The 12,014-nt window shown below is 38.5% G+C and overlaps 1 protein-coding gene across 1 annotated transcript in view; it reads left to right on the forward strand.

Annotated features, from left to right (window-relative positions):
• The window catches only part of AKR1D1 (aldo-keto reductase family 1 member D1), a 38,959-nt gene extending 28,062 nt beyond the window's left edge, over positions 1–10,897 (forward strand). Inside the window, exons 6-9 of the mRNA XM_062194397.1 lie at positions 2,989–3,098; positions 4,303–4,468; positions 6,728–6,810; positions 9,305–10,897. Of these exons, the coding sequence (XP_062050381.1) occupies positions 2,989–3,098; positions 4,303–4,468; positions 6,728–6,810; positions 9,305–9,347 (402 nt within the window). The 3' untranslated portion in view covers positions 9,348–10,897. The remainder of the gene's footprint in view (positions 1–2,988; positions 3,099–4,302; positions 4,469–6,727; positions 6,811–9,304) is intronic.
• The last annotated feature ends 1,117 nt before the right edge of the window (positions 10,898–12,014 follow it).

Here is a 12,014-nt window from a genome sequence, read left to right on the forward strand (position 1 = left end):
CATGGGAAGCAGGATACACAGTGGACTCATAGAATGGCAGATGTCCTAAACAGCACTCTGGCCTCAGAATCAGCCCTTAAGGCATTCGGATCTGGCTAAAAAGCCCATGACCTAAATGAAAGGTCTCTGAGTGAGATCCCAGTGAAAAGAGCAGACCATCAAAGAAGGAGGTACCTTTCTCTGAAGGGAGGAGAGAATTTCCACTTTGATTATGGCCTTGTCTAAATAAGGTCAGAGTTTGTGAACTTAAGAGGCTTCTATAGCCTTGGCAGCTCATGACAAGAGCCTCAGGTGATTACTGAGGTCATAATAAGAGTGTGAATTGTTAAATCAACAACGGGAATCACTGTGCTCCTACTCACCATGTAGGATTTCTATCCTTAATGTGTTTTACTATGTGAATTAACGGTATAACTAGTACTCAAACAGTACTTTATCCTTGTGTATTTGAGTGGGCACAAATTGTTGCAATCTTTATTTAGCATATACTAAGTTGAACTTCTGTATATAAAGATAATTGAAAATGAATATTGATGAAGAATGGGATGGGAGAGGGAGCAGGAGATGGGATGGTTGCGGGTGGGAGGGAAGTTATGGGGGAAAAAAGCCGCTATAATCCAAAAGTTTTATTTAATAAATGTAAATTTCCAAAGTATAAGTTTTTTTTTTTAAAAAAAGATTTGAAGCTCAAATCCATAGAAAAATAACTAAAAAAAAAAAGAAAAAGAAAAGAATGAGGTAGAATAAGACCTTTCAATGTGGAGACATAGTACAGAGTATTTAAAATAATGTGAAGCCAGTGCAGGAAACATTGTACTAATAAATGGACGTTAACAAATACCTTAGAAATAGGACCAAGTATAATAAAAATGTAATGTAACGTAAAGTAACACAAATTAAGGGCAAAGGGATGATTTTCTTTTCTTTCTTTTTTTTTTTTTGAAAAATAAAGTGACAATTTAATTCATTCAGCAAATACACATTGAATACATCCAGATTCAAGGGTCACATTATTATAGCTTTGATATCTAGGGTATGCTAAAGGTTGAGATAGTTTCCCTGAAGTCGTCATAAATGACAGAAGCCTAATCCGTACTTCTAAAATTTTTTTTTTTTTTAGTAAATAGTGTGAGAAAAATGACTGCATGTAGAAACAAATGTAGATCTTTGCCTCATACTAGAAAGTTAATATCCCTCTGGTCAGTAGTTAAGGATGACAAAAATCACCCGTAAATACAAGAAGAGAGCTTTAGTTTTCTGGAAAATGGGTAGAAACAAAAAACCATGGAAAAATCACAAAGACAACTTTAAATTATTATTATTTAAATATTGTTTAACTATTATTAAAATTTTAATAATATAAACATCTAGTAACAATTAAGGAGCAAAGAAAAATAAATAATAATAACACTCCTAGAAATATAAAAGTTGTTCACCTCTTTATGAATTAAAAATATAGTAAATATCAGTGAAACATAAGTAAAAAAAATTAAGATTCAACAGAAAAGTGTGTAAAAGAATTGAACACAAATTCACAAAGACAGAGCTTGCAGAACTGGTCAATATGAGGATACTGCAGAAATTCATGAAAAAATGCATATTATTAAAAAATTGTGCAAGCTCTGGCCTCAGAATCTGCCCTTAAGGCATTTGGATCTGGCTGAAGAGCCCATGAGAGTATTGTAGGCATGGAAAGCCAAGATACCATGGGAAAAAAAAAAAAAGAAGAAGACCTAAATGAAAGATCTCTGTGAGTGAGATCCCAGTGGAAAGAACGGGGCCATCAAAGAAGGAGGTACCTTTCTCTGAAGGGAGGAGAGAACTTCCACTTTGACTATGACCCTGTTGGAATAAGATCGAAGTCGGCGAACTCAAAAGGCTTCCATAGCCTTGGCAACTCATGACTAGAGCCTAGGGAGATTACTGATGCCATAAACGAGTGTCAAATTGTTAAGTCAACAACAGGAGTCACTGTGTACTTACGTTTCATGTGGGATCTGTCTTTAATGTGTTGTCCAATGTGAAGTAATGCTATAACTAGTACTGAAACAGTATTTTTACACTTTGTGTTTCTGTATGGGTGCAAACTGATGCAATCTTTACTTAATATATACTGAATTGATCTTCTGTATATAAAGATAATTGAAAATGAATCTTGATGTGAATGGAATGGGAGAGGGAGTGAGAGATGGGAGGGGTGCAAGTGGGAGGGAAGTATGGGGGGGGAAGCCAATGTAATCCATAAACTGTACTTTGGAAATTTATATTTAATAAATTAAAAAAATAAGAAAAAGATAATTACCTTTAAAGCAAAAAAAAAATTGTGCATGGATTTCCAGATCTCTTGTATATGTGTGCACCAAAATAACCTCCTCTTTTAATTCCATTTTCCAGGACATTTTTGAGGGAGCTTCATATGTGAAAAATGTTCAACTCACCATATTAGAGAAATGCAAATTTAAGTGTGATTCTGTATTTCATATTAGCAAAGTGTCTGTTGTACATTTACATATGCTGTACATATTATAATGCTCTGCATAAGCAAGTGATGAGGCACCAGAGAATATAAATTAACTCGGTCTGACTGGAAATCAGTGTGGCAATATATATTAAGAGCCTTAACAATGTTCAGAGGATTCCATTTCTAGGAATCTATTTTGATTAAAGAATCTCAGGATGCTTAGATAGATTTAGTGTGTGTTTATCAAAGCATGGCTTATTAAGAGGAAAGAGGATGAAAACAACATTAAAAATTAGGAGAATGAATAAATTTTAAAGCATTCATAATATAGAAAACCTTAATAGAAGAAAGAGAGATGAACTTATCCCATTAAGAAAAAGACCTAGATACAAACTGTAGCATATAGTATGGAGGTGGTTATGTTATTAATGTGGATTTTGTTGAAGAGTTTTTTTTTTTAACTATGTGAAATGCATTTGACTACAAGAAACTAAATTTGTGCTTTGTTCTCCAATACAACTACGTAGGTTGAGTGCCACCCTTACTTCACTCAGCCAAAACTCCTAAAATTTTGCCAACAACATGACATCGTCATTGTTGCATATAGCCCTTTGGGAACTTCTAGGAATCCAATGTGGTAAGTAGTTCGGCATTAGTTTGTGTCACATCTCTTCAGAAAATAGTTCATTCGGTGTAGTGAGGCTGTTGTGAATACTTAATTGGAATGACCCTGTTTGACTGTTTGATCTTAATCCATTATGTCCCATTGTCCTATTTATAGGACACATAAATACTTGAATTGAACCATAAATATACTACTTCTGGCAACTATGAAATAAATATTTCATTGAAATAGAAATTGAAAACTCGGCACTTAACTGGTTAAGAAAGTAATCTCTTAAAATCATTATGTACTTATATACAATAGAGCTTTTAATATGCTTCTCCCTGAAGTGTTGTTAGAATTCATTACGAGTGTAAAATTATCTATCAGTGCCTGGTACATATGAAAGGCCAAATAAATGTTATTTCAATTATTATTTGACAGAGTTTTTATGGTTAGGTTCTGAAATATTTGAATCTTTTGTTCTGTGTATAGCATGGTGGCTCTTCAATGTGAGGTGTTCCACAAAGTTAAGTAGAAATTTTTCTACTCTAAGATAATTCCAAAACTTGGGGCTCTGTTTCTTCCACTTTAGTCTTTCTGCCTTTCCCTATGTGGACTTCTGATCCAGTTCTCTCTGTAAGACTCATCAGAGGAGGCTGGCATTGTGGTGTGTCCCTTATGGGCACCAGTTCGAGTTCCAGCTGCTCCACTTCCCATCCAGCTCCCTGCTAATGTGATTTGGAAAGCAGCAGAAAATGACCCAAGTGCCTGGGCTCCTGCACCCGCATCGGAGATCTGATGAAGCTGCTGGCTCCTGGCTTTGGCCTGACTCAGCCTCAGCTGTTGCTGCCATTTGTGGAGTGAACCAGTGGATGGACAATCTCTCTCTCTCTCTCTCTCTCTCTCTCTCTCTCTCTCTCTCTCTCCCTGTCTCTGTAATTCTGCCTTTCACATAAAGAATATTAAAAAAAAAAAAGACTCTTCAGAACACTATTATTACTTACCCTCTGGAAGTGGCATCTTCATAAACTTTCTTCCTTGATCTTCTCATACAAAGAGCAACTCTTCATTCAAGGGATTCTGTCACTTAGAGAAACTGATTACAAGTGACCTGCAGTGTCCCGGTGGGTCACCAGATAAAGAGGAGACAGGAGACAGAGGAGGAGGGGGTTTGGTTAACACTTGGTTGTCATCTCTCTGCCTACATGTGACTTATGTCCTGATTTTTTGAAAGGGTGAATACATCTTCCCCGCCTTTGTTAAAGGACACACTGCTGAACTCACTGGGGAAAAAGTACAAGAAGACTGCAGCCCAAATTGTTTTGCGTTTCAACGTTCAGCGAGGGGTGGTTGTCATTCCTAAAAGCTTTAATCCTGAAAGGATCAAAGAGAACTTTCAGGTAAGAGAACTGCTTTTGGAAATGTGAAAATATGGGTACACTGGTTGCCTTTGCTTTCAGAGCATGTCCTGTGTGGCTCACTAAGCAATCTGTAATGCTGCGTTGCTTTATTTTATACCACTGCCCATATCTTTGTATAATTCCCCGTACTTGGGAGATGAATAACAAGCAGTAAAGCAATCCCCTTCAATCTTCTTCCCCCCTCTCTGTTGACTCTGGACACTCCCTACTCATTTCTACACAACAGAAATGTGTAAGGTTCGACATTCATTATAAACTATCTCCTTCCTCAATGACTCTGGTAAAACTTGGAAACAAATTTGAAAATTATTGCAGAGAAAGAGAAAGAGAAAGAGAGGTCTTCCATCTGCTGGTTCACTCCCCAAATGGCAGCAACAGCCAGAGCTGAGCCCATCCGAAGCCAGGAGCCAGGAACTTCTTCCAGGTCTCCCATGCTGGTAAAGGGGCCCAAGGACTTGGGCCATCTTCTACTGCTTTCCCAGGCCATAGCAGAGCGCTGGATTGGAAGTGGAGCAGCTGAGACTAGAACAAGTGCCCATGTGGGATTGCGGCACTGCAGGTGGCAGCTTTACATGCTACGCCACAGTGCCGGCCCTCATTGCTAATTTTTTAAAAATGTTTGACAAAATTGCACACCATGATATTCTATATTTCACAAGGGGTTTTGAAGAATGATCATAAAGAGAACAATTCTAAAATCTTTGGAAGACTTCAACTGAATGAAATTCCTAATCATTTGATTTTTTTTGAACCATTTTTTTTTTTTTAGAAAAATTTACTTATTTTACTTGAAAGGCAGTGAGAGAGAGAGAGAGAGAGAGAGAGAGAAACTGGGGCATGGTGAGAGAGAGAAAGAGTGTTCTGTCTGCTGGCTCCCATCCCCAAACGGCCCCAATAGCCAAATTTGCACCAAGCCAAAGCCAGGAGCAGAAACTCCATCCAGGTCTTCCTACCTAGGTACAGGGGCTCAAGCACTTTCATTCAGTGCTTTCCCAGGTGCATTGAAAGGGAAGTATATCATAAATGGAGCAGCAGGGGCATAAACTGGTACCCTTCAACATTGAAGGCAGTGAGTTAACTCACTGCTTCAACACCAGCCCCTTAAATAATGTTCTTCTGCGTCTACCAAAGTACATTTTTAATTAATGAACTTATCTGAAAGGCTGAGTTACAGAGAGAGGGAGGGAGGGAGGGAGAGATGGAGAGAGATTGAATCACAAGAGGTTCTGTCCCTGACAAGTTGAGGTGAATACTCACATGGCTATGTTCTTGCTCACTCACCTGGAAGCTCGGATTTCTCATTTTTCATTCCATGCTTGTCTGTACTTCCATGGTGTCCGTTTCTTTACACACACCACATAGTTAGGTACTGCGCAGATAATTAAACTTCACAAGTATTTAAAGAGCAGAGTATGTGCAAAGTATATAAGTATAAAGAAAAAAGTAAAACTGAAAATGCTATTAAAATATAAAGGTAGGCAAAACATTGAAAACTATGTAAGAGCATATTTCAAGATAAAAAAAATCAAAATTTCAAAAAATACACAATTTTAGAAGCTAGGAATTTTTTTTTAAAAGTATAAGGCAGTAGTCCAAAATAAAAACTGACCATTTAAAAAAAAAAAAAGATTTATTTTATTTAATTGAAAGAGAGTGACAATTGTGGGGGGGGGGTTGGGGGGGGGCAAGAATATTCCATTGCTAGCTGGTCCACTCCCTCACATGGCCACAACTCTGGGCCAGGCTGAAGCCAGGAGTCTGGAACTCCATCCAGTGGCAGAGGCCCAAACATTTGAGCCATATTTGCTGCTCTCCCAGGTGCATTAGCAGTGAGCAGAATGGAAATAGAGCAGCTAGAACTTAAAGTGCCAGTCATATGGAACACCAGCATTGCAAGTGGGGGCTTAAGGGGATGCACCAAATGCATCCAAAGCTGAGCATCTTACACAGAAATAAGAATTCTTCACATTGGAATCTCAAGAGTTCCTGAATATCTGCTGTTCGACAGAGCATTTGGAATGTCTTACAAAATGTTCTCACAGGATAACCTCAGAGATGAAGGGATGAACAGGATGTCAAGCCCTACTTCCCCTGGGGGCTCCAACAGCAGCCCCAGCCTTCTCAGGCACCTGCAGAGATGCTCCTATACCTGAGGAGGGCGCCCTCTGCTGGCCATACTCTCACCCCAAGCTTAACCCTTCCCCCTTCAAAAATGTTCTTTTGTCCTGATTGTTGCAGATCTTTGACTTTTCTCTCACTGAAGAAGAAATGAAGGACATTGAAGCTTTGAATAAAAATGTTCGATATGTGGAATTGCTCATGTAAGTTTTGGGGGATTGTTAATCAGAAATTTCCCAGTGGCCAATAGGGCTTGTACATATCCTGACCCAGGTGTCCACAGGAAACACCAGCTCAAGGATAGTGGGTTGCATGTTCTGAATATTAAACATGCCTGGGTGAGATATGTACATTGTATGAGGGATTCAAAAAGTTCATGCGAAAATGGTATTAGATAACATGCATTGTCCATGAATTCTTTGAAGCCTCCTTGCCCCCAAAATTCCTACAACCCCACACTTTTATTTATACTTGATCTTAGCCAAAAGATTGAGAAGTGTTAGCCTACACTTATTTAAGAGAATCCTGGATTTGTGCCATTTCATGGCTTAGTTTAAAGTGTGGCATGTGAAGGACTGAGAATTAACTCATGATGTTCATGTGTTAGAGAATTTACTCATTAGGTACATATTAGGAAATTAATTCATAATGTATATACATCAGAGAATTAACTCATTACATACATGTTAGAGAATTACATCATTACATAGATATTTTAGAGAATTCATAACATACATACATATATAAATCATGTGTATGTTTTAGAATTAACTCATATGCACATGTTAGAGAATTAACTCACTATGTATATATGTCAGAGAATTCATAATGCATGTATGTTAGAGAATTAGCTCATGAACATAGATTAGAGAATTAACTCATGATGTGCATATGTTAGAGAATTAGCTAATAACATACATATGTTAGAGCATTAACTCGTGTACATGTTAAACAATTAATGCAATGTATACATGTTAGAGAAGTAACTCATGATGTATATGTTAAAACAACAGCAGCAAAAGTATCAAAATATATTTATTTCTTCCCCAAAAGCAAAGTGATGCATAAATTAGAGCAAGTTGATATAAAAATCTTTTAATTGAAAAAGTTCCTGGAAGAAAGGCACTATAATGTACTAGAAAGAGAATCAGATTGGGAAGAAAGAACCTGCAGTTGCAAATTTCCTACCTATAAGATGTAGAGCTTCTAGCTCCACCTGTTAACTAACTTCCCACAAGCAGAATTCCTTATATTTCTTTAGAGTGTTGCCACAATCAGTTAACCCACTTAGGTGGCCATTTATTCTCTAAAGATTACAATTTTAAGACAAAAAATATAGTTTTTACACATGCACTTATCTGCATATGCACACATTGTTTTCTTTTTTATCATTCTCTATTAATCTTTCCATTTCTTCTCATCACCTAGACAGTCATCTTTGTTTTGTAATCTTAACTTTAGTGGCATTTAGAAAATGCTCATTAAGAAGATTTGGACACTTAGCCTTTGGGCTCTCCTTTTTTGATAAGGTGGAAGGTTCTCTGGTAGGGCTAATATTGAATATCTGAACCACTGTAATAAAAACTTGTGAGTGTGAATTTTCCATGGAAAGATTGACATCAAAAGGTAGTACTCAACCTCAAGAACAAAAAGAAAACACAAACTCATAACATTTTGCCTGAACTAACAGATAGTTAGAGGTGACTTAATAGTTCTTCAAGACAACCAGTTTCTATTTAATAAATATCATTAAATTAAGATGAAATAGCAAGAGGCAAGATGTAATAGCAAGATGTAATCAATTCACCACTGTATTGATTTTTTTCACAGACATTTGTGGCATGATTCAGTCAGACATTTCACCTATTTAATACCAGTTCTAGCAACACTGGGAGAGAATAACCTATTGTGCAGGAAATACCTAGAAAACTAACAAGACGAAGCAAAAATTAGGCTGCATGAGTCAACAAACTATCATTTAGGGATACTGGGTCATGAATCTTTATTGTTTTTCATTTAGTTGATCTTTTACATTTGAGAGCCTTTTTTGTTTTATACTTTTAGTTCATGGTAGCTTGGAAAGAACTGAATCTTGGACAAGCACCATGTCAGGGATACACACTCCAGACCTTTTATAGCCTGTTTCACCTTTGTTATTTAAGACACAGTTTCATCATCATCACAATCACTAGTAATGGACACTTCACTGCTTGTTCCCTTTGTAGATTTTAAAACTTTCCACACTCAGGAGGTCTAGTGAGAGCAGCAAGTAAAACTGTGATGAGAAGAGTGTGACACAGACCCAGAAGAGGAGTTTTGAAGAGCTAAGCTTATTTAGTTCATTGCAGTGGGTGGGAGCTAGGGTCAAGAGAGCAGGGGAGGATGGAATTGAGCAACGTCTTGAAAACAAAGACAGGCGGGACTCACCTCTAGTTTTTTTGGTGTTGTGCTGAGTAAAATGTTGATGTGGTAACCAACCTCACACCCACACTCACACCTACAACCAAGGGTACTATCCAGGGCTGTAGATTAAGGCCCTAGCTTGGGGGGAAAAAGGGGGAGAAAGATGTGAGAAACAGAGGGGTAATGGGTGGGAGTGGGATAGTGATCCATGAAATAATGAAGGGTGTGAGTAACCCTCACAGCTGTGCAACTTTTGGAATGAACTTTCTCCTTTTGGGGGGGTTGTCTTGGCAGGTGGCGTGATCATCCTGAATATCCATTTAATGATGAATACTGACTTCAGATTCTTCCTCCCCACAGTGCCCAAAGATGCGCACAAGAAAGGGGCTTCACTGTTCTCAAAGTGGTAATGGAATGATGCCCAACTTTTGTGTAGCATCCGTGACTTTAACTTAGCTAAGCTTTAACAAAAACTATTCAGATCTGATGAAATAATTCTTTAGAAATTATTAGCTAAAAAAAAAAAACCGAGAAATTATTAGCTAACAATGCAAAGACCAATGTATTCTGCATTCCATATTGAAAGATTTAGAAAATATTTAAAAGGCATATGAAGATAAATATCTCACTAATCTGGGTACTACTGTTGGTAGTCTCGATTCTTTAGCAGTTAACAGGACAACCAAGAGTGGGGAGAGCCGGCAGGTGCCAGTGTGCTGACAGTGGCCTTGTAATGCAGACACAACCACGATGAGATGCACACATGCATGATTAACAAGGAAGTCGTTTGTCCCACCATGAGTAGACGTAGAGGGCTAAGTGTAGAAAAAGTCTTAAAATTGAGCTATGTAATTAACACAGTGGTCAGCAAAGCCCTGGTGATCTTACGGCTATTGTGTCGCTGTTTTGTTCCATCCAGTGTGTGTTTCTGTAGCCTTTATCCAGTTTGGAGAATGGATTATTACTAGTTCTAGCTTGCGTCCTTAAAGGGCCTGAGCTCTAACACAACTGGAACTGGTGACTCGCATTGACTCCGTCTTATCCCCCTCGTCCACAGCCATCAAAAACCACTGTTACGTGACTTGAGAAAACAACACACACAAATAAACTCTGTATCAAGAAATTGTACCAAGACTGCTATTTTAAAAGAATATATTTTAAAAGGAGGATTTAGGAAGCATAGTGACATAAGACATAGAATTATTATACTTACAACTTTGAGTGTTATTGAGATAGCTATATGAATTTTGAAAAGTGGCAAGCTGAAAATAACATTGGCGGTTTGCTTTACATAAATCTTTGAAAAGCGAATAAGAAGATTATTAGAATTCAGCATTACAGATAATTTAATTAGATATTTTATTTGTTAGCAATAGGTCACTGTCATAAGGTGAGTTCTTCAAAAATTATATTTTTCAAAACCAATTTCTTATCATTTCCATTGCTTACACATATGTTTTTATTGATTACAAAAATCTGATCTTGAGGGGTCAGCATCGTAATGCACAGGTTAAGCCACCACCTGCAATGCTGGCATTCCATATGGGCGTCTGTTTGAGTCCCAGCTGCACCATTTACAATCCAGCTCCTTGCTAGTGCACCTGGGAAAGCAGTGGAAGATGGTGCAAACCCTCGAGCCCCTGCAGTCACATGGGAGACCCAGATGAAACTCCTGCCTCCTGGCTTTGCCCTGGCCCAGCCTTGGCCATTGAAGCCATTTGGGGAGTGAACTAGCAGATGGAAGATCTCTCTCTGTAACTCTGTCTTTCAAATAAAAAAAAATTTGATTTGCACATTTGTTTCCAATGATCTAACAGTTGTACAATTCTGTCCTGTGGAAAATATTTTGCTCACAAGAAACAATAAAAGTTGAACGATTTTTCTCTACATGAATCTCCATTTTCTAAGTTGAGTAAAAGGGAAGAATCATCTTAATTCAAAAATTTAAAAGGCCTTCAGTTGAGTACTGTCCATCTAGCACTGGGAAGAGAAGGAAGTAAAAGGGCTACCACAGTGGAAGAGCACAAAGTTGAATCCTGACCCACGTTGTCTGAGTCTTGCAACATGCCCCAGGGGTCCTGTGTGGAGGTGGAATAGAGACAACACCTATCAGACCTTTGTTTAAAGGATCACATTGGAAAGAGTCCCATGATCCACCAAGGAAGAAAATTCCTCTAAACATGGAAGAAGGAATTCCTATCTCAGTCCTACAGATGGGGGAGTTGTTGGAGACAGAAATTAGGAAGGTCAAGAAAGAATAACAGTGGGACCTGCCTTTCCAAAGTCACTTCTGCTTCTGCTCACACCCCTCTGAAGTTTCTCACTTGCTATAGGAAAATTGTGTCCCCTCAAAGTTCCTATGTTGAAGTCCTAGCACCCAGACCCCAGAATGTGGCCTTCTTTGAACATAGGGTTATTGCACATATAATTAATTAGATGAGGTCGTACAGACAAAACCAGGGGAAATTCACCCTGTGAAGATGAGGCAGACTGGGTAACATCTCCATAAGCAAAGGAACACCAAAGACAGCCGGCCACTACCAGGAACGCGGCAGGAGGCGTGGTGCACATGCTCCGTACAGACCTCAGAAGGAACCCCCACCCCTGTGCTGACACCTGACTGCAGACTCCCAGCCCTGCTGATCGTGAAACAATGGATTTTTTTTTTTTTTTCAACCGGTGCCCATATGGGATGCCGGAGCCTCAGGCCAGGGCTTTAACCCACTGTGTCACAGCACCGACCCCTGCTACCAGTGCTCTTTTTTTTTTTTTTCATTTATTAAACTTTTATTTAATGAATACAAATTTCCAAAGTACAGCCCATGGGTTACAATGGCTTCCCCCTTCCATAACTTCCCTCCCACCCACAACCCTCCTCTTTCCCGCTCCCTCTCCCCTTCCATTCACATCAAGATTCATTTTCAATTCTCTTTATATACAGAAGATCAGTTTAGTATATATTAGGTAACGATTTCAACAGTTTGCCCCCATATAGCAACACAAA

This window comes from Lepus europaeus, chromosome 1, assembly GCF_033115175.1.
Source record: "Lepus europaeus isolate LE1 chromosome 1, mLepTim1.pri, whole genome shotgun sequence".
Classification (NCBI taxonomy): Eukaryota; Metazoa; Chordata; class Mammalia; order Lagomorpha; family Leporidae; genus Lepus; species Lepus europaeus.